The sequence below is a fragment of the Cnephaeus nilssonii genome, assembly GCF_951640355.1.
Source record: "Cnephaeus nilssonii genome assembly, chromosome: 8".
Classification (NCBI taxonomy): Eukaryota; Metazoa; Chordata; class Mammalia; order Chiroptera; family Vespertilionidae; genus Cnephaeus; species Cnephaeus nilssonii.
In genome coordinates, this window is record NC_137079.1 from 23,168,381 (window position 1) to 23,195,637 (window position 27,257).

At 38.9% G+C, this 27,257-nt stretch overlaps 1 protein-coding gene and 1 long non-coding RNA gene across 2 annotated transcripts in view; one reads left to right on the forward strand and one right to left on the reverse strand.

Annotated features, from left to right (window-relative positions):
• The window catches only part of BAG4 (BAG cochaperone 4), a 36,296-nt gene extending 14,803 nt beyond the window's left edge, over window positions 1-21,493 (forward strand). The window contains exons 3-5 of the mRNA XM_079779554.1: window positions 10,837-11,091; window positions 12,193-12,447; window positions 13,111-21,493. Coding sequence (XP_079635680.1) covers window positions 10,837-11,091; window positions 12,193-12,447; window positions 13,111-13,596 — 996 coding nt within the window. The 3' untranslated portion in view covers window positions 13,597-21,493. The remainder of the gene's footprint in view (window positions 1-10,836; window positions 11,092-12,192; window positions 12,448-13,110) is intronic.
• On the reverse strand, window positions 18,958-25,471 carry LOC307104594. Its single transcript, XR_013813902.1, has 2 exons — window positions 24,057-25,471; window positions 18,958-23,580 (listed from the first exon to the last, which is right to left on the reverse strand). It is a non-coding gene; the product is annotated as an uncharacterized lncRNA (long non-coding RNA).
• Between the last annotated feature and the right edge of the window lie 1,786 nt (window positions 25,472-27,257).

Genomic DNA, 27,257 nt, shown 5'->3' on the forward strand with positions numbered 1-27,257 from the left:
ATGTTTAAAAAGTTAGTCACCCATAATCTGGCCACCCTAATAAAGCAATAATTGTCACATTTCCGTATTTCCTTCTATTTTTTTCTATCTAGATACCATATTTTATATGCAAATAATATTTTAAAAACATGATTGTAGTATATTCAGTTTTACAATGGCTGCACTTACGTAGCTTTCAAAGAATTTGAATTTTAGATCCAGGTCAGAATTAATGTAAACTAATGTTCTCTGCAGAATTAAAATTTAGATCACTGTAAACTACATTAATATAATTCTGATAGATTTCAAATAGTTGGATACTATATTCAATTCTGTTCTAATTTATTAGTGATATGTAGGCTGAAATAATAGCAGTAAGTTTTTTTATGGGGCTGAAAAATTAATTCATTTAAAAAACACGCATTATGTTCCTTTTTTTCCTTCATCAATTTGTTGATATAATCAATTCTTTAAGATTGATTTTGAGCCAGAATAATTTATTAAAGTTAGAGCAAGGTTTGCATATTTATTTAGGGAAAATATAAAAGCAATCGATTTTTAAAAATAGTAAGTATATATGAACTTTAGGATAAGGTTGATCCGAGATAGTGGAATGCAAAATAAAGAAAACAATCATGTTACTAATCTATCACAAACTTCCATTTTTCTAATGTGTCATCATTCCTGTGACTGAAATTGAGAAGCAGGCATTGCTATTGCTTAGTGCTACATGCTTGTGGTTTGGCTACCTACCCTTTCAGGTGAACAGTTGTTTTTTGTACATTCACAGGTTGTGCAACTATAATCACTGCCAAATTCCAGAACATTTTCATCACCCCAAATAGAAACTATATCCCTCTCACCCCATTCCTTCCACTTCCTAGCTCCTGGCAACCTTAAATCCACTTTTTAAACTCTTTGAGTTTGTCTATTCTGGACATCTATACTAAGAAAAGATGGCGGGTTAATTTGCATACACAGGCTGCAAGTGGCCTGGGGCAGAACGCAGGTGTTCCACACCGACCTGTCACTCTGGGCCTCTGGGCAGCATGGGAAGGTGGAAAGGCGGCTCCAGGCCAGTGCTGGCAGCCAGGGGAAGGAAGGTCCATTCTTGCATGAATCTTCGTGCATCGGGCCTCCAGTTTCATATAAACAGAATCATGTGACTGGTATCTTGTGACTGGCTTCTTTCACTTAGTATAATGGTCTTTCATGTTGTGGCATGTCATTTCTTTTCTATGGCCAAACCACAGTCTGTGGATACCATATTTATTTTACCTATTTATTGGTTAATAGAAATTTGAGTTTTCTACTTTTTTGTCTGTTTTGAATCATGCTGCTATAAACATTTGTGTACCAGTTTTTATATGGACATATGTTTTCCGTTCTCTTGCTTGGGTATGTACTTAGGAGTGGAAATGCTGGATCATAAGTTAACTCTGTATAACAATTTGAGGAACTGACAAACTGTTTTCCAAAGCAACTGTATCAATTCACATCCCTATCAGCAATGAATGAGGGTTTCAGTTTTTCCATATTCTTGCTATTTTCCTTTTTTTTTTTTAACTAAGATATCTAGTGGGCATGAAGTGGTATCTCATTGTGGTGTTAATTTATAGATCACTGCTGAATAATGATGTTGAAGGTATTTTCATGTGATTATTAGCAATTCATATATCTTATTTGGAGAACTATCTATTCAGATCCTTTGTCCATTTTTAACCCTTTGCACTCGCTTGCTTTTTTCTCGATTCCTTTATTCTACTCGGGATTTAATTTTTTAAATACCCCAGATATTACAAAGCGCGGCAGTAGAATAAAAAACTGGAGTTTCTTTTCATACAAACTTATTTATTTGGATTTTTTTTATATTTAAAATTATTGATACATTCAAAGAGTATAAAAAGAGCTGCTACCGATGCTAACTGTGTCGAGTCACATTCGACATCCGAGTGCAAAAGGTTAAAATGTGTTTTTTTTAAATTGTTGAGTTGTAAGAGTTCTTTATGTATTCTAGATAAAAGTCTCTTATGAAACATACGACTTACAAATATTTTCTCTCATTCTGTGGATGTCATTCACTTTCTCTGTTTTTTTAAAGAAATGTGTTTTTTAGTGATTTTAGTGAGAGAGGAGGGAAAGGGGGAATGGATGGGGGGGGTGGAGAGGAAAGAGAGAGAGAGAAAGAGAAACATCAATGAGGGAAACATGATGGCTTCCTCTTGCACACCCCCTACTGGGGATTGCAACACAGGCATGTGCCCTGACCGGGAATTGAACCGGTGACCTCTTGATGCATGGGATGACGCTCAACCAACTGAGCTACAGGGCCAGGGCTTTTCACTCTCTTGTTAGTGTCTTTGCTCCTATGTATTCTTCTAAGAGCTTTTTAAAAAAATAGTTTTAGCTTTTATATTTAGGGGGCTGTGATCCACTTTTAGTTAATTTCTGTATATGGTGTGAAGTAGGGTTCAACTTCATTCCTTTCCACATGCCTATCCAAATATTTAGTACCATCTGTTGAAAAGACTAGTCTTTCCTCATTGAATTATCTTGGTACCCTTGTTGAAAATCAATTGACCATATATATGAGTTTATGGCAATATCAGGTTGTTCTGATTACTATAGTTCTGTAGTAAAATTTGAAATCAGTAAGTATGAGTCCTCCAACTTTCTTTTTCAAGATTGTTTTGGCTGGCCTGGGTCCCTTGCAATTTCATACGAATTTTAGGGTCACCTTTCAATTTCAGCGCAAAAGGTACCTAGGATTTTCGTTGGGATTGCATATAGATCAATTTGAGGAGTAGCATGCATTACTTTTACAGTTAATGTGGGAGAATGACATAACTCTTTTAAGTCATGAATCACAATTTTTCTTAGCAGTGTTAATTTTCATGATTTCATCAGTTGATCTTATTGGTAAAGATTGTTCTTAGGACATGACATTTTCCACTCTTAAGTGAAGGAATTTATTACATGCATATATTACATATATTTAATAAAGAGTCACTTATTATTTGTAATGATTTTTTGAAAGCAACAATAGTGACCCAAAGGTATCTCGACATTACCTGAATGGGGTAGCACATGTATTTTCTGATGAAACTTCATGGGGGAATTACAGTTTATCTTCTGACCAAAACAGACTCCTGTACTGGTATGTAGATATGACTGGTTTCTTTTTTAAAAAACAATTAAATGGTTACATTCATTCGCCTTCTCGCTGCCACTTCATGTTAGTCTTGCCACATGATCATTCTTCTATTTGGTAGGTTTTATAAATCTTAAAAATTCTAATTCAGGAACAGTTTTAATAAACCAAGAATACATAATTACATGTATTTGTTTTCTGAGAGTGTGGAATTTACACCCATTTCTTTAAAAGCTGTAAATGTTGATAAGGCTTCTGATCAATCTACCGTGTTGATTAGCCTGCTTCACTTTCAGGTGCAGTTTATGTACTCTGCAGCTATTGGGGCAGTGTTTGATATATAGCTTTCCTCATTTTTCAGAGCTTCGTTCTTCAGCTAATAGTAAGGATTGTTAAGAGGAGCATGTAGGGCGATTCATGGAGCAGGGTGTGAGCAGCACTGAAGTACACCAACTCATACAGAGGCAGAAGATATTGTATCACCAGACTGTTGATGAAGTTCGTGAGGTATTCTCTGAGTTCTTTAAACTAAGATTACTTCTTATTTTCTCTAATAACTCCTTCATTTCCATCAAGGACTTCTGGAAGTGAAAGAAGCCTTGTCTTGATTTTCTTCCTCTTCGGCTTCTGTTTCAGAGCTTTGAAACTGGGCCAGGAACTTCTTTATTTTCTTTGCTGTGCTGCCAGATTACTTTTCAGAAGAAGACTTGAAAACTTGGAAACATTTCTGAAATATGATCATTACCTCATCTTTAACCAACATCTTTAGCAACTGGTTAATACATATTCTACTGACTCCATGTTCTTTTGTACACATGCACATTGTAGGTCAATGATCTACCAACAAGGGGGTATTTGGGAAAAGGTATGAACTCATGAAGACATCTAAAAAACAGGAAGTAATTTGTATGACAAACATGCAGTTTTCTAGTAATGATGTGGATTGTTTAAAATACTCTTATTGAGCCCTGACCAGTGTGGCTCAGTTGGTTGGAGCATTGTCCTGTGCACCAAAAGGTGGAGGGTTTGGTTCTGATCAGGGCACATACCCAGGTTGCGGTTCCATCACGGTCAATATGAGTGTGGGAGGCAACAATAGATGTGTCTCTCTCGCTCTCTCTCTCTCCCTCCCTCCCTCCCTCCCTCCCTCTTCTCCCCTTTCCTCTCTCTAAAAATCAGTTTTTTAAAAAAGAAGTAAAATCCTCTCATTGATTATTAATTCAACCTAATTTTCTAAAGCTTCTTTTCCTTGTACCTTCTAAAGCAGGGGTGGGGAACCTTTTTTCTGCCAAGAGCCATTTGGATATTTGTAACATCATTTGCAGGCCATACAAAATTATCAACTTAAAAATTAGCCTGCTGTATGTGGTCAAACATTTAATTAACTCACCCCTAATGCCTTGGCAGGGCCAGACCAAATTATTTCTCTGGGGCCCTGCAGGAGAGGATGGAAGATGTTGGGTGTTATCACATTGATTTTCTGATAAAGGAAATATTCTCTTGGCTTCTGACAGATTACACCATAGAACACAGAGTGCCTGGGGATAGAGATGATCTAACAAAGAACTGAGGTCCTTTTATAACATTCTGAGTTGAGAAATCATGATACAAAAAGGCATTGTATCACTTTTTCATTTAATTTAAAGTGGAGCTAGGTTGTAAAATACAGCTTATTAAGTACTATGGTGAGGCGCTCCTGGTAGACAAAAATTATAGAGGTAGTGCATGAGGAAGCAACTGGGAGGTGATAATTGATTTGACAATTCCAAAAATGAGTATTAGTAGAAATTCAAGTTGATATTGACTGTTGATAATTGTGAAATCTTAGAATATTTTGTGGTGAAGCCTTCCATGTTTTTCAATATAAACAAAACAGGAGGAGTTGTGGTGTTGCTAGAGGAATTTTTTATTATTATTTATGTTTGCTATTTGATATTCATTTATCAGATGGAAAGGGAATTCATTGAACAGTGAGAGACCTGACCACTTTTCTTTAGATTCTACATCTATACAAAAGTCCATTAACTGTGAAATCACCTTTTGGTAGAAGTATATCATACTAGATAATCTTTAGCTTGCAATATAATGCCATATTTCACTTTTGAATGCTAAGTCATGTCTGGCTATATTTACATCTAGAACAATAGCAGCAGTTGGAATTTCTCTGAGTTTGAAAAGTTCCAGTCTCTTGACTTCCTCTGGAATCCAGATTGAGTATCTATCTACGTGGTGGTGGTGGAGGTGGTGGTGGTGGCGGCGGCGGCCGCTCTGGGGATGTTGGACTGCTGGCTTTGGCCTGATCCCCGTAGGCCAGGCCGAGGAACCCCACCTGCTGGAGGGACCCCGCTCACTCCGCAGACACCCTTCGAGCCCCATAGCCGCCCCAGGTGTGACCGCGGGAGTTTGGCTCCAGGGCATGTCTGGCTCGTCTCTCCCAGTCCCGCCCCGCTGGCCACCTTCTAATTAATTTTCTTTCAGTGTGCACGAATCCGTGCACTGGGCCTCTAGTTTTACAGAAATTCAGTGACTGTCAAAGGTTTTATTTAATTCTTCTTCAGTTTCAGATTTCATTTCTTGACATAACTGCTGACATATTTCACATCACAGCTTGTTGTCATCAGATACAAGTTTCCTCTTCATTAAAATAGTGTACTTGGAAGAGTGTCATCTGTGGACTGAAGGGTCCTGGGTTCGAATCCGGTCAAGGGCACGTACCTTGGTTGCAGGCATGATCCCAGGGTGGAGACAACCAATCTGTATGTCTCTCTCAGATCGATGTTTCTCCCCCTCCCTTCCACTCTCTCTAAAAATCAATGGAAAAATATCCTTGGATAAGGATTACAAAAAACCCCCATAATACTCAGATTCCAATGAAGAAACTGTGGTCCTAGCAGCCCTCTAGATTCTAGACACACTTGATTTAATGACATTTTTAATAGCATAAAAACTTTTTTACTATAAAGAGTGTAACTTTATTATTAATAATTTGGAAAACAAAGAAAGGAAAGCAAAAACACTCTTAATTATATTATCCTAATGAGGGAAAGCAGAGTTTGCCACCCCAAAATAGTGCTTTTGGGATATCGATTATTTTAAGCTGGTTATTTTTAAGAAACAAAAGACTCATAAAAAAAACCTTTAACCCTCTCACTTATCTGTCTAAAGCAGTGGTTCTCAACCTTTTAATGCCGCGACCCTTTAATACAGTTCCTCATGTTGTGGTGACCCCCAACCATAAAATTACTTCCGTTGCTACTTCATAACTGTAATTTTGCTACTGTTATGAATCGTAATGTAAATATCTGTGTTTTCCGATGGTCTTAGGCTCTACAGCAGCAGCTCTCAACCTGTGTGGGTCGCGACCCACAGGTTGAGAACCGCTAGCAGGGTCACCTAAGACCATCGGAAAACACAGATATTTACACTACAATTCATAACAGTAGCAAAATTACAGTTATGAAATAGTAACGAAAATAATTTTATGGTTGGGGGTCACCACAACATGAGGAACTGTATTAAAGGGTCGCGGCATTAAAAGGTTGAGAACCACTGGTCTAAAGGAATTCAGATTGAAAGACCTGCTTAATGGATGGGAGCTATTCTCGCTAGCTGTTTTCCTTAGCATATATGAATTAACCTTTTGCACTCGGATGTCCAGATTAAAATTACTCTTTGAATGTATCAATAATTTGAAATATTAAAAAATCCAAATAAATAAGTTTGTATGAAAAGAAACTCCAGTTTTTTATTTTACTGCCGCGCTTTGTAAAATCGGGGGTATTTAAAAAATTAAATCCTGAGTAGAATAAAGGAATCAAGAAAAAAGCAAGTGAGTGCAAAGGGTTAAGTGTGGCAGACAGGGAGGATCCAAGTAACTCATGTCTGTTAGGTTCTCCGCTGAGTCCTATTGTTTCTGGGTGACCCAGCAAGAATTTGTTTACCACATGTTTGCTCTTATCTACCTGTAAATTGCATACGTTCTTGTTGAAATACTAGACCCCTTCCTCCCTCTCCTTAGTTTAGAATGGCATATTAGCCTCAACTGCCCAAGGTGACCTTGGATTTCATATTCTTATGGAACCCCTGAATGTACATATGTAATAAAATTGGTCATTTTCTCTAAAAAATTTTTTTAAAAATGATTTTTAGAAAGGAAGGAAGGGAGAAGGAGAAACATCAGTTGGCTGCTTCCTGTACACCACCTACCTGGGGATTGATCCTGCAATCCGGGCATATGCCCAGACATGGATTGATCTGGCAACCTTTCATGCACAGGGTTATGCTCAACCAACTGAGCCACTCCGGCTAGGCTAATAGTGACTTTTAAAGGCAGAATAAAATTCCTTCAATGAATGGCCCATCATCTACTTAATGATTCCATTATTTTAGGACATTTAGGTTGTTTACAATTTTGTGTGATTATAAATAATGCTGTGATGAACAAATTTATGCCTATAACTTTTTCTCTAGTTGAATCATTTTCTTAGGAAGGATTTCTAGAAGTTAAATAACAGTACAGAGCCCTGGCTCAGTTGGTTGGGCATTGTCCTCTACACTGAAAGGTTGCCAGTTCTATTCCTGGTCAGGACACATATTCTGGTTGCTGGCTCCATCCCTCATAGGGGGCTTGCAGGAGGCAGTTGATAGATGCTAAGTCACCAGCTGTGTATGTTATATTAAGGGATTCTTTGTTTAGGCACATTAACCCATGAGCAGAAGACCTTAACAGCCTCCTAATGGCTTTAACAAAGGGTGGTTCATTGTCCTCCTACTCAGGGAATGCCTTGCTGGGATCTTCAGTTGAACCACTCCCAGGCATGTGGTGATAATAGCCTGTCTTTTATCTTCTTGCCATAAAAGTATGACTAGGAATTTAAGTTATTTTTCACAGTATTATGACCTCTCTCCCACATTGATCACATTGATTTATCCCACCTTTTTATGTGTTAGATTAGGAATCAAATTTGATTTTATTTTCTTCCATCATTAACAGCTATATAAGATATCAGGATTCTTTTATATATACTGTATATACATATATATGTGTATGTGTGTGTGTGTGTGTGTGTGTGTGTGTGTGTGTATGTTTATTGATTTCAGAGAGGAAGGGAGAGGGAGAAAGAACTAGAAACATAAGTGATGAAAGAGAATCATTGATCGGCTGCCTCCTGCATGCCCCACACTGGGGATTGAGCCTGCAACCCAGGCATGTGCCCTGACCGGGAATCAAACCATGACCTCCTGGTTCATAGATTGTTGCTCAACCACTGAACCACGCCGACTCAGCGGATTCTTTTTTTTTATTGAGGTATAACTGAAATATTAGTTTGAGGTGTACAACATAATAATGATTTGATATTTGTATACATTGGGAAATTATCACCACAATAAGTCTAGATAGATAACAACAGCACAGGATTCTTATGCTTCAATCTAAAGTGGGAAAGATTATGTAGTCTTAGCGAGAAAAATGAAAATTGGAAAACTTGATTTTATGTTAGTATAAAGAACATGATCAGGGTTCATTTCCTGACCTTGCCATAATGATACCAACAACAATCCTATATAATAAAGAGCTAATATGCAAATGGTCATCACGCCCTTACGTCATCACGCCATCATGCCTTAACTGCTCAGACACTCAACACTGGGGAGAGAGAAATGGGACCAGCCAGGCACAAATGAGCTCCCGAGAGAGGAATGGGGACCAGCCAGGCTGTGGCCCTGGGAGAGGGACAAGCAACCCGCCCCACAATCCCGGGTACCAGTGGCTGCGCCTGTGTCTGCGGCCCACGAGAGGGACAAGCCGCACGCCCTGTGGTCCTGGGTGCCAGCGACTGCAACTGCAGCCCGGGAGAGGGACAAGCCGTAAGCCCTGCAGTCCCAGGCGCTAGCGGCTGTGCCTGCGCCTGCAGCCTGGCCCGGGAGAGGGACAAGCCACCCGCCCCACAGTCCCGGGCACCAGCGCCTGTGGCTGTAGCCCAGGAGAGGGACAAGCTGCCCTCCCTGTGGTCACGGCATTTGCGGCTGTGGCCTGGGTGAAGCCGCCTGCCCATGGTCCCCTGTGGCTGCGGCCGGCCCGGGTGATCAGGCAGGCAGAGGTGGTTAGGGGCGATTGCGATCAGGCAGGCAGGCAGGCAGGCAGAGGGGTTAGGGGTGATCAGGTAGGCAGGCAGGCAAGCAGTTAGGAGCCAGCAGTCCTGGATTGCGAGAGGCAGTTGGACATCCCCCGAGGGGGTCCCGGATTGGAGAGGGTTCAGGCCGGGCTGAGGAACGCCCCCCTTGTGCACCAATTTCATGCACCGGGCCTCTAGTCTATAATAATAAAAGTGTAATATGCTAATTAGCCTGGATGTCCTTCCGGATGAAGCCGGGGCTGCAGCCCCAGGATGGAGACAGCCACCGTGGCTGTGAGGGAGGGATCCAGGCAGCCACCGTGGCTGCGAAGGCCTACTTTTGCATGAATTTCGTGCATCGGGCTTCTAGTGATATTATAAATCACTAGAGGCCTGGTGCACGAAATTCGTGCACTTGGGGAGGGCGGTTCCCCAGCCTGGCCTGTGCCCTCTCATAGTGCGGAAGCCCCACGATCGATCTCCCCAAAGAGGTAGGCCCCGCCCACCCATTCGGGGATCCTCGATGGATTGCCCCAAAGAGGTAGGCTGGAGCCGGGAGACCCCACGTCATGGATCCCAGCCTCGCTGCGTGGAGTCGGAGCTGCCAGGACCCACCAGGACCACGCCTACCCGCGCGTGCCCACTGTGCACGCAGTCTCCTGGTGATGGATTGTGACAGCGTGAGGGCATCACAGCGTGAGGGCTTGAAAACCATTTGCATATTAGCTCTTTATTATATAGGATTACCATTTATTGACCATACTACATGCCAGATACTGTATTAAGCATTAAAAAAAAATTCTCACCCGAGGATATGTTTTTCATTGATTTTTTTTTAGAGAGAGTGAAGGGAAGGGGGGAGGGGGAAGGGAGGGGGAAAGGTGGGAAGGAAGAGAGAGAGAGAGAGAGAGAAACAGTGATGTGAGAGAGACAAAACGATTGGTTGCCTCCCATTCGCATCCTGACTGGGGCCAGAGATTGAGTCTGCAACTGAGGTATGTGCCCTTGACTGGGAATTGAACCTGATACCCTTCAGCCTGTGGGCCAACACTCTAACCACTGAGCAAACTGGCCAGGACTATATTAAGCATTTCATATATGTCATCTATTTTCACTATAAGCCTGCAAGATAAGTTTATGATCTTATATATACAGAGCCTCTGGCAGAACTAGGTCTATCTCTGTAGTCTTTTTTTCTTTCTATTGTATCATGATTATTTTATTTTTTCTCTAGCCTTTCTCTCACATTTTCCAGAATTCCCTCCCCAGTTTGTGAGTACAAGTTCTCTGCTGTAAGATCTAATTGTTAGGTATACCTATGGAAATGTTTGGAATGGAAGCATTGCTCTAAGGCATATCATCACAATATACTCTCCCATTGTTATGACACAGACTCTACAATGATAGTCTTGAGTTTAATATATGATATGTGATTATAATACATGAAAGAATGCTTTAAAGATTGCTTAGTAGTTCATATTTTCATTAGGTACTGATCTCTTCCCAAAGCTTTCAAAGTTGGGCAATAAGTCAGGGCATTTCAACTCTGACTCATTTTATTTTTCTTTCTCAACTTTGCTTTTTTTACAGAGTTTGAACTCTTACACAAATGGAGCATATGGCCCACCATACCCCACTGGCCCTGGGGCAAATACTGCCTCATACTCTGGGGCTTATTACACACCTGGATATTCTCAGACCAATTACTCCACAGAGGTTCCAAGCACTTACCGTTCACCTGGCAACAGCCCAACCCCAGTCTCTCGTTGGATGTATCCCCAGCAGGACTGCCAGGCTGAAGCACCTCCTCTTAGGGCGCAGGTTCCAGGATATCCTGCACCACAGGTGAGCATTGTTCTGTTGGGTTTGTATTTTTTAATATTCTGTGAGTGATGTCATGTTTATTTCTCTGTTCACTTTAAAAGGAATTATAATATGTTGATATAAGAAATACCCAAACCTGTAGAGAATTTTTATGAGTTTGAGACAAACTGACAACAATTGCCAGGAAGCAAAATCTCAGTGCGTTGAGAAAATGCTTCAGAGAATGGCAGTTTTGCACCTTATTTTATACATTAGAATCAAAGGAGGAGACCCAAGGAGAGTTACATGAAATCCACTGGTGGAAAATTGGGGAGGTGGGAGAAAGCAGAGTAAGGAAATTTCTGGGGTCGGATAAAGAGTAAAATGGAGAGACGTATACTTTTTTCACATTGGTGGGTACAGGATAGTAAACAGTTAACTATTCCGGAACGTAGAGTCAGTAGGTGGGAGAACAAGACAACAATGAGGGGTTCTGTGCTCTAGTTTTCTGGTGGGAGATTGTGCCCTGAGGGGTCTGGAAAAAGGGGATTACTCTGACATTCCAAAGGTATGTTATCATAGATGCAAAAAGATAATAGACAGGCTCAGTTAAGGTAAAGATTGATCCTTGTCAAGGAAGATACTGGCCTAGGACATGACTATCTGCCAAGACTCACTTTTAGTTAGGAAGTTTTAATTTCAAACCATTACAAATGGTTACTTTCGGTCTCTGAGTTTGTAAGGCCCACCATGCAGGCCACCCCTGAGCTTGTCAGGTTTAGTATGTGGCCCCTTTTTCATCCACAATATGTCTTTGTTTCTGCTTCCTTATAGAATATGGATCTACTTATAGTATGTAGGGGCAGACTTACGTTGTGCTTCAGACATTGAATTTTAGACCCTATTCCTTCTGAGTTTGATCATCAGCAAATCTGCCCCTAGTATCTTTGGAACCAAGCTTTTTTAGGCTTGGAAAAATTGCTATAACTGAACAGAGATGCTACAGTTTAGCTCAGTAGTAACTAAAATATACTCTGTTAAGGAAAGAGGAAGTATCTCAGAATCTGTTAAAACTAGGATATTTTAATTACTTAAAAATTTTTTTTTAGCAATGACCAGCATATTTCCTTCTTTTCAATCTAGAACCCTGGAATGACCCTGCCCCATTATCCTTATGGGGATGATAATCGTAGTGTTCCACAGCCAGGACCATCTGTACGACCACAAGAGGACTCGTGGGCTTCTCCTGATGCTTATGGAATGGGAACCCGTTACCCCTGGCCTGCAGCTGCGCCCTCAGCACCACCTGGGAATCTTTACATGAGTGAAAGTACTTCACCATGGCCTAGCGGTGGCTCTCCTCAGCCACCTCCATCACCACCACCCCAACCTCCCAAGGTAGGAGACCTAAAGGTTGTTCTTTTGATGTTTGGGTAGTTAAGAAAGCACAGCATGAAACTCTTCTACATTGGTTTATGTTAAGTGGGGACTAATTACTAAACATTGATGACTACTACCTATTCCTATAGCTTTATCTAGCCCAGTTTCCTTTAAAAAAAACACAAAACCTTTTTTAGAGCAGATTTCTAAAAGAAATCTTTCTAAAAGACAGCTCATTTACTATTTGTTGTAACACTATCTGAACATTAAATCAAATCTTTGTATTTTATTATCTCAATCTATAGATAGAAGACAAAACCAATATGATTGGTTTTTCAAGATGTGCATTCTTTATGGGCAAAACTATCTAATTTCTATTTATTAAGTCACTCAGTGGATTGTGAGGTAGTAAGGGTAGATTATGAGGTGTTCATGATGAACTACCCAGGTAGATTCCAGCCATTATACTCAGGAATTCTCTGCCTTTTACTTGAGAGAGAACTCACTTTAATATTTTTAGGGCTGTGTTTTTCTCAAATCATTAATGAGGGAGGTCCCGTTTAATTGGTGGGGAATCTTTTCATGTACCTTCCTGATCAGGTGAAAGATCTGGACTAACAAATCTGGTGTTGATGGATTCCCATTAAAACAGCTTTTTCCCCTTTGCCCTCCCACCTCAAGGATTCCTCATACCCCTATAGCCAATCAGATCAAGGCATGAACCGGCACAACTTTCCTTGCAATGTCCATCAGTATGAGTCATCGGGAACAGTGAACAGTGATAATTCAGATCATTTGGATCCCCAAGTCCAGTATAGTGCTGAGCCTCAGCTGTATGGTAACACCACCAGTGAACATCCCAGCAATCAAGAGCAAAGTAATAATCTTCCTGAAGAGTGTTTGCCTTCAGATGAAGGTACTCCCCCAAGTATTAAAAAAATCATACAAGTGATGGAGAAGGTTCAATATCTTGACCAAGAAGTAGAAGAGTTCATAGGAAAAAAGACAGACAAAGCATACTGGCTTCTGGAGGAGATGCTAACCAAGGAACTTTTGGAACTGGATTCAGTTGAAACTGGGGGCCAGGACTCTGTCCGACAGGCCAGGAAAGAGGCTGTTTGTAAAATCCAGGCCATACTGGAAAAATTGGAAAAAAAAGGATTATGAAAGGATTTAGAACAAAGGGGAAGCCTGTTACTAACTTGACCAATACTCCTGATTTTGGTTATTTACCCTCTTTTTGAAATGCCTGTTGATGACAAGAAGCAATACATTCCAACTTTCCTTTGATTTAAAACTTGAAAAACTGGTAAAGGACTTGGAAAAACATTTTCGTTATGAATTGTTTTCAGTTTTCAGACCAATGAATGTAATAGAAAACTATGGAGTTACCAATATTGCAAAGTAGGCTCACTTCTTAAGAGATTTATGGATATCTGCAAGCTGTTTCTTATCAGCAGGAGGGAAGTACACTTTATGTAACAGGCTTATCAGAAACCTACCAGATGAGACTGGATATAATCTGAGACAAACAGGTTTTTGAAAACATCTGGATTACTTGTCACATTTTTGTACATTGTGACTGCTTTCAGCATACACGTCATGTGTAATTACAGCTTGGACGTTAGCCTTGTGGGACCTCTGTTTTGTTTTGTTATTGCAGTTCACAAATATAGTATTCTTCTCTACTTCTTGGTACGTTTTGTAGTAATATGTTTAATATAATTATTCAAGAGACTATATTGACAGCCAGATAGTATGGTATTTCTGAATGAATTTATATCTTTTCACCATTTGAATATATTGCAATGTGTAGTGAGTTTCTGAGGTAAATAGTCTCCTTTTTTGTATAGATCATTAGGTTAGAGTTTTACCACTTCTACTTCTCATGTTAATAGCAGAAGGCGATTTGGAAATGGCATGGGCATAGAAATGAAAATGTTTGTGGCCAATTTTTCTTTTTTGCTCTTTCATTGTATTTGGATATAGATACACTTTAAAATTTCTATTTCCTCCCCTTAATTATCTTTTTACTAGTGCTGCTTCATGCTTTCATGATAGGTACATGAAAAATTAAATGCCACAGTGGGTAGAAATAACTGTAAAAGTAATAAACTATTTGGAAATGCTGTTCTCCATCTAAAAAATTAGTTTCACCATCAAGATCCCTATAAGCAGATTTCAGTTCAGTTTATATTAAAAAACAATGAGGGTAAAAGAGAATTCATTCATGCTCAGGGAATGAATCAGCCATAGTAAGAGTGAGAAATATTATTTTTTCTTTTAAAAGTAGATTTGATGTTTATTTCTCTAGAATAAATTGCATAGAAAGTATTGACTGTTTTATAAAATGATGCTTATTACCACTAAAAACAATCATTTTAGAGCCAAATTTAAGGAAGGAATATTGAAAAGGATCTTATCTGGGCTTGCTTGGGTAGTTCTATGCTATCTTATAGATGACTTAGGTAAATAATTTACTTTTCACACCTGAAGTGACTTCTAGTAAACAGTATCTGTTATTGGAAAAACAGCTGTTTCTTAATAAGATATCCAAGTGATAATGTTTTTTTCCTAGATTGCCAGGCCTATTAATGATAATAAGTCTGTCTGCTATCCTTATTATTAAAAAAACCCCACAAAACCAATCCTATGTAATAAAAGGCTAATATGCAAATTGACCAGTCACTATGACATGCACTGACCACCAGGGGGCAGATTCTCAATGCAGGAGCTGCCCCCTGATGGTCAATGCGCTCCCACAGGGGGAGCACCGCTCAGCCAGAAGCTGGGCTTACAGCTGGCGAGCGCAGTGGCGCTTCCGCCTCTGCAGCAGTTGGACATCCCCCAAGGGGTCTGGCTGGGCTGAGGGACTCCCCCCTCCTCCCCCGAGTGCACAAATTTCGTGGACCGGGCCTCTAGTAGAAACGTAATTTATTATAAGAAGAAATGGAGTAAAAATAATGGCTGGGTCTTATGGTTGGGTTGAATGATTTTATGAGGTAACTAGCGTTCCCGTTGCAGGAAAAATCCTGCAATAGGGTTTCCTGCTGCACTCTACCCCGCCCTGCCTGCTCTCCTCCCTTGTCCCCCGGCCTGCCTTCTCCGCCAGCCCTCCCCGCTCTCCTTCCTTCTCCCCCAGCCCCGCCTCTGCTCCTCCCTTGTCCACCGGCCCGCCTTCTCCGCCAGCCCGCCCCGCTCTCCTTCCTTCGCCCCCGGCCCCGCCTCCGCTCCTCCCTTCTCCTCCCCCCAGCTTGCTTGTTTCTCCGCAGCTTTGCTTCCTTCTGCAGCTCTTGGCTTCTTTCTATGCTGTCTTGATATGCAAATTAGCCGCCATCTTTGTTGGGGTAATTTGCATACTCATCCTGATTGGTTGGTGGGCGTGGCTTGGGCATAGCGAAGGTGCGGTCAATTTGCATATTTGTCTTTTATTAGGTAGGGTGTGGTGATAATTTTATTCTAGGATTTTTTTTTTGGTCTAATATAGGAATTTTTAAAAAGGCTTTTTAATGAAAATTAGAAAACTGTACTTGAAACAAAATTTAGAAGGGTGAGACCCTTAAAGCTAAGTTAACATAAACCAGTGAGACAAGGACTAATTCAGGAGAGAACACTACTATTTAACTGAGTGCCCAAGATACCAATTTCCATTGTCCTGATTTATGCATAAATACATATATATATATATTATGCACATCTATACATATGTGTGTATGTTTTTTAAGTTATTTTTTTCAATTTTCAGGTAATTTTAGACCTCCTGAAGAGTTGTAAAAATAGTATTTTCTGTATACTCTTCACTCAACTTGCTCTCTGATAACATCTTTTTTAAAACTTTAAATTAAATTTATTGGGGTGACATCAGTCCCCTTCTGTTAACATCTTACATAACCATAGACCATTTGCCAAAGTAAGAAATTCGCCTTGACACAATACTATTAACTAAAGTAGAGAGTTTAAAAAGTAGAGATTTTCTTAGAGTTTTCACTAATGTACTTTTTACTTAACTGTTCCAGGATACAATCTAGGATCCCACCTTGCATTTAGTTGTCATGTGTCTGTAGGATCCTCCAATCTGTGACAATATATTATGACACCTGATGTTGTAATGTATTTCTGGTGTTGTTAACCTTAATCACTACCCAAGGTGGTGTCTGTTAGGATTCTCTACTGAAAATTACTTTCTTTTGTAGTGACTAAATATTTGCTGAAGATACTTTGAGACTATGCAAATGTCCTGTTTCTGCTTAAATCTTTGCCCACTCATTTTGGTATCCATTGTGAATCTTGCTTGTGTTGTCAATTACTACTGTGGTGGTCTAATGGTGATTTTCTGTTTCTCTCATTCTACATTTATTGATTGGAATTCTTCTGTAAGGAAGGGATAGCACTTCTGGATTTGTATTTTTTAATTATAGCAAAATATTCAGGATAAGTACAAACTTAGAACTTAAAGATGTAAACCTTATTAAACTGATTCCAAATACCAATATCAGAGAAAGGAAAACTAAATTGGTAAGCTGTTTCAGAAAATATAATGAACTTAGGAAGGAAAGTAGTATTTATGATTTGTGAATTTGGTTCAGTTTTTGACTTAGTATTGACTCTAGACTGAATTCAAAATTTTCTTGAAATTTCACATCTGGACTTTTATAAAGTGTCTAAATTTATATTACTTTGAGGATAATTTTTGTCAAAATCTTGAATAAAGTTATCTAGCCTTGGCATGTTAAATACAACTATGTCTTTTTTATAATAAGTACTGTTGTTCCAAATATAAACACCAATATGAATATTAGACAAACAAGCCCTAATGAAATATCTGGGGGATGCGTTATGCTTGTCTCTACATTTTTGGTGTGAATTCTTTGAAATGCTTTTTAAAATAGAGTTTTAAAAATACTTCTTTAGTTGGTTGATGTAATACTATTAAAGATATGCAGATTTTTAAAAAATAATTTTTTTAAAGTATTGGATTTTTAAATTATTGATTTTTGAAAAGGGAGGGAGGGAGAGAGGGAAGGAGAGAGAGAGAGAGAGAGAGAGAGAGAGAGAGAGAGAGAGAGAGAGAGAGAGAGAAATATTGATTGGTTGCCTCCTGCAATGCCCCTACCCCTACCCGGGGATTGAACCCGAAACCTGGGTATTTGCTGTGACTGGGAAGCAAACTCGCCATCTTCTGGTGTTCTGGACAGTGCTCAACTAACTGAGCCACACTGGCCAGGACTGTGCAGATTTTTTTTTTTTTAAGTTTAAGAATATAGATTAAATTGGCATTTTAAAAAAATGTTTTTCTGGGGATGGATAGTTGATGAGTGGATTTTTTTTTCATCTTTCTAAAAAGCTGAGTTTAAAAAAATCAAATAATTCTATGGAAGTTATGATTTTAAAGAATCAATTCTCCTGCTCCCACTCCCATTTTTTATTCTGCAAAAGCAACCACTTTCAATTGAGTCTTAAAAAATTTATCTCCATATTTTTCAAGAGCTTTTTCTTGATTTATGAATTTTAGGTCATTTTTACTGATTTTCTGTTATAGAGGAAAGTTTAGGTTTACTTCTCTGCCCCTAACATACACACATATCAGTCCTCATTCCCTCAACTTTCAATCTCGGTATATGGTAATCTTGTTGACTATGGAAATGATAACCAGAGCTCAGTCATGTAGTAAACTGTGATTACTTTAACTTTCCTGAACAACTTGTTTTCCCTGGAATTAATTATTTATCTTTTTTATTTTGTTTGCTTATGTACTTATGATTAATTTGACCCCAAACCATCCACCACTTGTCTAAGTCTTCTCTTAGGAAGCCTGACATAACTAGAGCCTTCTGACCGGAGAACTGGTATGTTCCTGGTGCATACTTTCATTCTGGGTCTTCTACTCAAACTGTTGGTTTCCTTTTTTCTGTAGCCTTTCTCTTAGTTTAATTCCTCATTTTCATAGAGCTTCTTCTTTAGTAGCTTCCTGGGAAAGGTTGCATGGCACATAATTTTTTTATATCTTGCATATTTGAAAATGTGTTTTCATGGTCCTTTGTATAAAATCCAATTTTTCTCTCAGGAAGCTTTTTGGATATTTTTGTCCCCTCTCTTCTGAAATTTCCTAAGGTATAGCTTTGGTGTGGGTCTGTTTTTCTCTATTTTCTGGGCATATTTCATTCTGGAAACTCATGCCCTTAAGTCTTAAGAATTTTTTGTTGTTGTTTAATTTCTCCCCTCCACCACCCTAATCTCTATTAACTATTTTGACAATTCCTGCTGTTTCTGCTCTTAGACTAGTTCTTTGATTTACTTATGTTTTCTCTGAGTTTCATTTTTTGCCTTTTTGTTGTACTTTGTGGGAGATTCACTTCATCTTTATCTAACAACTCTTGAATTTTACATTTCTTCCATCATATTTTTTAATTTTTGTGTGTGTTCCTTGATGAAGTTGTGCTTTTGTTTGTGGTTATAGCATCTTATATCCCTGAGGATGTTAATGATAATTTCTTGATGTTCTTAATGAATAATGGATTTCCTCCAAAATTGCTTTTCTTTTCCTTCCTTCCTTCCTTCCTTCCTTCCTTCCTTCCTTCCTTCCTTCCTTCCTTCCTTCCTTCCTTCCTTCCTCCCTCCCTCCCTCCCTCCCTCCCTCCCTCCCTCCCTCCCTCCCTCCCTCTCTTTCCTTCTCTCTCTCTCTCAATTGATTTTAGAAAGAGATGGAGGAGGGAGGAAGAAACATGAGTCGGTTGCCTCCTATAGGCATCCTGACTGGGATCGAACCTGCAACCTGGGTATGTGCCCTGATGGAGAATCGAACTCGTGACACTTCAGTGCACCAGACAATGCTCAACCAACTGAACCGTAATGGCCAGGGCTCCTTTCTTTTTTTCTCTCTCTCTTTATCATGTTAAAGAAATTTCTCATATATCTAGTAGTTCTTGCTTGTATTTTTTATAGTGTTACTTTACTAGAGACTCAAAATTATTCCTAGAAAACACACCCTAACCATTTTAATTATTATCTTTCTTGGAGTGGGATAGCCATTTTAAATTTGAAATTGGGAAGAGAATATTATCTGGATAGTTTTCAATCCTGTGTTTAAACAGGAGGGTTTTATATATACACTAGTGGCCCTGCGCATGAATCCGTGTGCAAGTAGCTCACTGCCGCTTGCCTCAGCTGGCCGCCCTGTCCACCGCTGCTGTAGCTCACTGCCCCGCCCTCCTGTAGCTCTCCCCTGCTTGTAGCTCGTTGCCCCGCCCTCCTGGTGATCGGTCATTACAAATCACAGTGTAACGACCATTTGCATGTTACCTCTTTATTATATAGGATTCTATGTGGCTTTTCTCCAGTAGTGGGCAATAATAGCACATTTGCTGTAATGAAATACGAGGCAGAGGAGGTGCCAGCTGCTGAGTGAGGATTTAGGGTTTTCTGGGATCAGTGCACATTTTCTCTCAGCCATTCCTTAAATGTTCTTTTATTTTTGCAATATATAATTTATCTTGGTAGCCTAATGCCACGAGTAGTATTGCCAGATAAAACATAGGACTCCCAGTTACATTTGAATTTCAGATAAAACAACAAATCATCTTTTAGTATACGTGTGTTCTACATATTGCGTGGGACATGCTGGGACTAAAAAGGATTGTTTTTCTGAAATTCAAATGTAACTGGGAGTACAACAGCTCCCTCTTATGTGAGGGGAGATAAATCCTAAGACCCTTAGCTGATGCCTGAAACTGCAGGTAATACTGAACCTTATATATATTATGTTTTTTCCTATGCAAACATACCTATATAAAGTTTAATTTATAAATTAGGCATAGTAAGAGATTAACAACTAATAATAAAATAGAATAATTATAATATGCTGTCATAAAACTTACATGAATGTGGTCTCTATCTCTAAGTATCTTAGTGTAGTGTACATACAGTGTGGATTATGCTGGACAAAGGGATGATGATTCATGTCCAAGGCGGGAAGGAATGGGACAGTGCAAGTTTTTATCATGCTACTCAGAAAGGCCCAGAGTTGAATACTTAGGAATTGTTTATTTCTGAGATTTTCCATTTAATATTTTCAGACTGTGGTTGACCACTGCTAACTTGAGACCATGGAATGTGAAACTGTGGATAAGGGGAGACTACTGTATTTTTTAAATTAAAGTTTTTATTTTGAGATAAAGTTACATGCAGTTTCAAGAAATAATGCAGAGCTTTCATGTACCCTTTACCCAGTTTTCTTCAAGGGTAATATATTGCAAACCTTGCTGCAATGTCACAATCATATCGACATTCAGATAGTCAAGATATAGAACAATTCCATCATCACACTTTTTCCTCTTGACCTTTTATAGGCACACCTGCTTCTCTTTTCCACCCATACTAAAAACCCCTGGTAACCACTAATCTCTTCTCCATTTCTAAATTTTATCATTTCAAGAATGTTATGTAGTAGAATGGTACATTATGTTAACATTAGAGATTGGCTTTTTTTTCCCACTCAGCATAATTCTCTTGAGATTTAGCCAAGTTGTTTCCTGTATCAGTACTTTTTTTATTGCCAAGGAGTAGTCTGAGATACAGATGTAGCACAGTTTAACCATTCACCTGTTGAAGGACATCTGGGTGGTTTCCAGTTTGAGGTTCTTATAAATAAAGCTGCTTTTATGTATATTCATGTACAGGTTTTTGTGGGACATAGTTGTTGTTTCTTTGGAGTAAATGCCCAGGAGTGTAAATTCTGGGTCATAAGATAAGTTGCATGTTTAATTTTTAAAGAAACTACCAAACTTTCCTAGTGTGGCTACACCGTTTTACATTTTCACCAGCAATGTATGAATTTCTCTGCATCCTTGCCATTATTTTTTTAAGACATTCTGATGGGTGTGTAATGATATCTAATTGTGGTTTAATTTGCATTTCCTTAATGGTTAATGATGTTGAACATCTTTTCATGTGTTTATTTGCCATCTGTGTATTCTGTTCCATAAAATACCTGTGCATGTCTTTACCCATTTTCTAACTGGACTTATTTTAATAAACTTATTTTAGAATATTTAGATTTACAGAAAAATTGTGATATACTACAGACTTTCTACTTTAAATTAGTTTTGTAGATTTGTTACAATTAATGGACCATATTAATACATTCTTTTTAACTAAAGTCAATAGTATATTCAGATTTCCTTAGATTTTATCTAACATCCTTTTACTCTTCTAGGTTTCCATTTAGGATACCACATTACATTTAGTCATCACATCTCCTTAGAAGTCTCTTGGATGTGACAGTTTCTTAGACTTTTCTAATTTTTGATGACTTTGACAGTCCTAAAGAGTTCTGGTCAGATATTTTGTAGAATGTCCCTCAACTGGGATTTGTCTGATGTTTTTCTCATAATTACACTTGGGCTGTGGGTTTATGGAAGACCACAGAGGTAAGTGCCCTTCTCATCATATAACAAATGTATATACTGTCAACATGACTTATACTGTTGATGCTAACCTTAATCACCTGGCTGAGGTAGTGTTGTCAGGTTTCTCCACTATAAAGTCGCTCTTTCCCCCCCCTTTTTCAATACTGTACTCTTTGGAAGAAAGTCACCACATGCAGTTCCACACTTAAGGAGTGGGGGAGTTAGCCTCCACCTCCTTGAGAAAGTTTATCTACATAAATTATTTGGAATTTCCCTGCAAGGGAGATTTGTCTAATCTCTCTCACATATTTAGTCAATAATTTATATCAATATGGACTCATTTATTTTATACTTTGTATTATGATCTTATTTTGTTACTCAAATTGTCTTGCTTTGGCCATTGGGAGCTCTTTCAGTTGTGTCCTTTTGACATGCCCCCTCATTGTGTGGCTTTTTTCTTTAAGTCCTTCCTTACTTTCTAGCACTATAAGATTCTCCAGACTCATCTTGTGTATTTCCTGTTCTAGTTGTAGAATCAGTTATTTCTCCAAGAAGGCCTGGTCCTTCTTATTGAAGAAGGGTATTAAAACCAAATTTGGGGTCCATTATTTGTATTTTCATTGTTGAATTTTAAGAATTCTTTGTTTTCTAGATACGAGTGCTTTGTTGGATATGTGGTTTATAAATATTTTATCTCAGTCTATAGCTTGTCTTTTCATCTTTTAAAAAAATGTGTTTTTATTCATTTTAGAGAGAGGAAGGGAAAAGGGAGAGAAATATCAATTGGTTGCCTCCTGCATATCCTGCACCGGGGATGGAATCTATGACTTGCCTTGACCTCTTGGTGCATGGGACAATGCTCAACCATCTGAGCCACACCGGCCAGGGCATCATTTCATCTTCATAACAGTCTTTTACAGAACAAAACTTTTAAATTTTGGTGAAATCCTATTTACCAGTTTTCCTTTTTAAGGATTGCCAGGTCTCTAAGATGTCCTTGTTCACCCCCAGTTCCTGAAGATTTGCTCCTGTTTTTTCCCCCTTTTCTAAAAGTGTTATATTTTACATTTGCATGTGCTATATTTACATTTGCTCAATCTGACCACCGTTGCCAAGAGGACTTGGCTTGATGGAAACCTCCACGGGCTAGAGGAGAGCCACCTTGCTGGACCATTTGAACTGAAGTTATCAGCTTTCAAAACAAACAGCCCTCAATGAAGTTAAGACAGAGAAATCATAAGGAAAGTATAATTCACTTTCCTCAAAGTAAAGAAATCTAAGATTATTCAAGTTGAGGGCAGGAACTCTTCAGGTGAGCCTATAAAGTAATAAAATGCATTTTCATTAATGGTTATGGACTTATGAAAACCACCACTTTGGGCTGGAATAGAATATCACACTGGATGTCTACATTTCCTTCTAATTCTAACATTCTGATTTTATAAACAAAGTAAGCGATACAGCTGAAATTTCAGCTCAGGTCTTCTGTGTTCCTGATTTAGCACCTTGCCTCACAGTAGCAGCAGCCTGTATATTCTTTAAAAACATTTTTTTAATTGATTTTTAGAGAGGGAGAGGGAGAGAAACATTGATATGAGAGTGAAACATCGATCTGCTGCCTCCTGATGTGCCCTACTGGGGATCGAGCACACAGCCCAGGCATGTGCCCTGACTGGGAATTGAACCAGCAACCTTTCTGTGCACAGGAAGATGCCCAACCAACGGAGCCACACCAGCCAGAGCCAGCCTGTATATTCTTTTTTTTTAAAATATATTTTATTGATTTTTCACAGAGAGGAAGAGAGAGGGACAGAGAGTTAGAAACATCGATGATAGAGAAACATCGATCAGCTGCCTCCTGCACAACCCCCACCGGGGATGTGCCCGCAACCAAGGTACATGCCCTTGACCGGAATCGAACCCGGGACCCTTCAGTCCGCAGGCCGACGCTCTATCCACTGAGCCAAACCGGTTTCGGCAAGCCTGTATATTCTTTTTTTTTTTTTTTAATATATTTTATTGATTTTTTACAGAGAGGAAGGGAGAGAGATAGAGAGCTAGAAACATTGATGAGAGAGAAACATCGATCAGCCGCCTCCTGCACACCCCCGACAGGGGATGTGCCTGCAACCAAGGCACATGCCCTTGACCGGAATCGAACCTGGGACCCTTCAGTCCGCAGGCCGACGCTCTATCCACTGAGCCAAACCGGTTTCGGCAAGCCTGTATATTCTTGATCAAAATGTAGATTCATGACCTCTCTAATTACACAGAACGGCTGGGTGTTGGATCTGAAAAATCTACATTTTAAAGAATCTACTTAGCATATTCAAACATTTATTAGAGTTTGAGAATCTCTGTCACACAGCCCAAAACCCTGGTCTTGTTTTATAGTCAGAGCATCAGAGATGAGTTTTCTCAACTCTGGATGCCTAGGTGTCTACTAGGGGTTGAGGACTTCTGCCTCTAAAAACTATGTATCCTTGTACTACCTAATGCCTTGATAGGCACTCAACACATACTTTTAAAATATTGAAATATGGTTAATTCTGGGAAGAAATGAGAATTCAAGTAGATGCCTAAAATTATTCCAACTTTGGATATGAAATCCATTTGACCCTCAGATTCTTCCTTTTGCTATTTAGGCAACTTATTGGCCATTAGCATGAATTTTTGCTCTGGAGCATGAAGTCAGCAAACTACCACCAGAAACCAAATTTAAGCCACTGCCTGTTTTTGTAAATAACGTTTTAATGGGATAATGTCTTATGGTATCTCTCAAAAAACATACTCATTGGTTTACATATTGTCTCTGGCTCCTTTTGGCTACAACAGGGGAACTAATTAGCTATGACAGAAACCTTATGACCCCAGGAGCCTAAAATATTTATCTGGCCCCCTGCACTAGAGAATTGAAAGGGAAGAAGTAGAGCTTATTTCAGATTTTACCTTTTAAGTCTTTGCTGGCAGACTTTTTTTTTTTTTTTTTAATAATTGATTTAGAGAGATATCGATTGGTTGTCTCCTGCATGTGACCTGACTGGGAATCAAACCCACCACCCTTCAGCGCACAGAGCCATTAGTCAACCGAACCACACTGGCCAGGGTTTTGCTGGTAGATTTGTTATTTAGCTGCAAACAATAGCCAGTGAAACTAAGCAGTGTTTTTTGAGAAATATACCATAAGACATTATCTCTGATACTACCTACTGGGCCTTCTTGGGAACCTGAAATTTATACTGGTTAAGGCAGTGTTTCTCTAAGTGTGGATCTCACACAATCTGCATCTAAACCATCTGTAGTGTTTAAAATGCAGACTCCTGAATCCCACCAAAGACCCACTGAAAGAAAATTTCTGGAGGTAAGGGTGGTCTTTGATTATTCTTTTGTAATCAAAGAGTAATTGATCCCTGCCTGTTATAGCATTCAACAAGATATATTTCTTTGTTTACCTGTTTGTCTCTCCTGTAAACTCCTTCAGAGTATGTATTATATTATTCATTACTTTTGTATCCCAAGCCCCAGGGTGGGCACATTTAATTGCTATAGTTCTCAAAGGGTGGTCCATGGACTCTGGGGGTGAGGTTGTAGAAACCTTTTCAGGGATCACAAACTATTTCCTTAATAACTAAGACATGATTTGCGCCCCCCCCCCCCCCCCCCCCGTGGATATAAAAGTACTGGTGGGTAAAACTGCTGGCGCCTTAGCAGGAATTAAGGCAGTGGAAACAAATTGTACTATCAGTCATTGTCCACTGCTGTGCATTCATAATAAAAAACAGTATCAGTTTCACTTAAGAATACTCTTCATCAAGCAGCAAAAATTATTATTATTAACCCTAAGTTCACACTTGTTCATATTCTATATGACAAAATAATATGCATAAAACATTTCCCCCTTCTGAAGTATGCTGGTCTCTTAAGGAAAAAGCACTTGACTTGATTATTTGAATTGGTAACTGAACCAGCTACTCTTTTTTTTCATGGAACATTTTTATTTGACTTGCTATTGCAATTGTTAGGTATTTGGCAGAACTTTTCTTGAAAATATGGGAAAGGGGAAAAATTCCCCGTTCTTTCCTCTGGTTCTTTTGGCTGGCTGAATAATCAAATCAACAAGAAGGAAGAAATTGACAAGAGAAAATAAAATTGACTTTCATGTGCATAGGAACACCACATACATGAGAGGTTTAAACAGAAAGGGAAAATGGATATATAAGACATTTGAGGTAGGGAGGGATAAGGGAAGGCACCTTGGGGCTTCAGAAGGTCATTGCAGGGTGAGCACATGTTCAGTAATTTAGTAGTTTGTCCTACCATATAAGTAGGTCCAAAAAGGTTATCTCTGACAATCTCTTATTATGGGCAAGGCTTCTCATTCAAAGTCCTCCAGATAGCTAAGGGCGTGGGGGAAGAAGTTTCTCTTGAGCCCTCAGGGTCTCCTTTGCCTTTAGCTCAAAATAATCCACATACCACTTAAGGCACATCATGGGATGGCTCTTCTGAATCCCCAAAAAAACAAAGTGAGCTTGTCACTGCAAGGGAAACAACTGACAGTATTTGTTGCTAGTGGTAAAATCTGACCTTTTCAAGAAAAAAGTAGAATTTTGGACATTTTTGCTGTGCTATGAGCTTGACAGTTTTCCAATACTTAAAATATTTTTCTGAGATTGGTGGTAATTTTATAAAACATATAATGAAAACTGTTAACATTTGGAAGATTGCATAGCTCAAGTGAACTGGTATTTTCCAAGACACCAACACATGATGTCATAAATAGTTTATAGGCAAAAGATCCATTTAAAGTGCCAGGTAGACCAGTGGATTTTAATCTATTAGAGTACTACAAAAAATTCATTGATACATTTTCAGATTTCACATTGCAACTAATTTTTAAGAAGCTACCATTTGCTGAATTTTAGTGTAGTTATTAAAAAGAATATCTACAATTACCTGAAAAAGCTATGAAAATTACTCTTTCTTTCTCCAACTACATAGTTGAGACTGGATTTGTCTTCATATACTTCAAAACTAAAATTGTAATAGATTAAGTACAGAAGCAAATTTGAGAATCCAATGGTTTTCTGTTAAGCAAGACATTAAAGAAATTTATGAAAATGTGAAGCAACATCGTTCTTTTCTATGATTTTTAAATTATCTTGAAAAAGTTATTTTTCTATAAAAATATTTACACAAAATGTTATTTTAAAATGAATTAATAAATTTTAAATTTGTTTTAATTTCTAGTATCCTATATAATAAAAGGCTAGTATGCAAATTGTCCCTTCTACCGGGAGTTTGACCACGGGGCGGGGCCAGCCGGCCCTGCCCCCGATTGTCCCCCACCCCGATCTGGATGGGCTGGCTGGACCCCACCCGTGCACGAATTCGTGCACTGGACCTCTAGTAAATAGTTATAGGTAC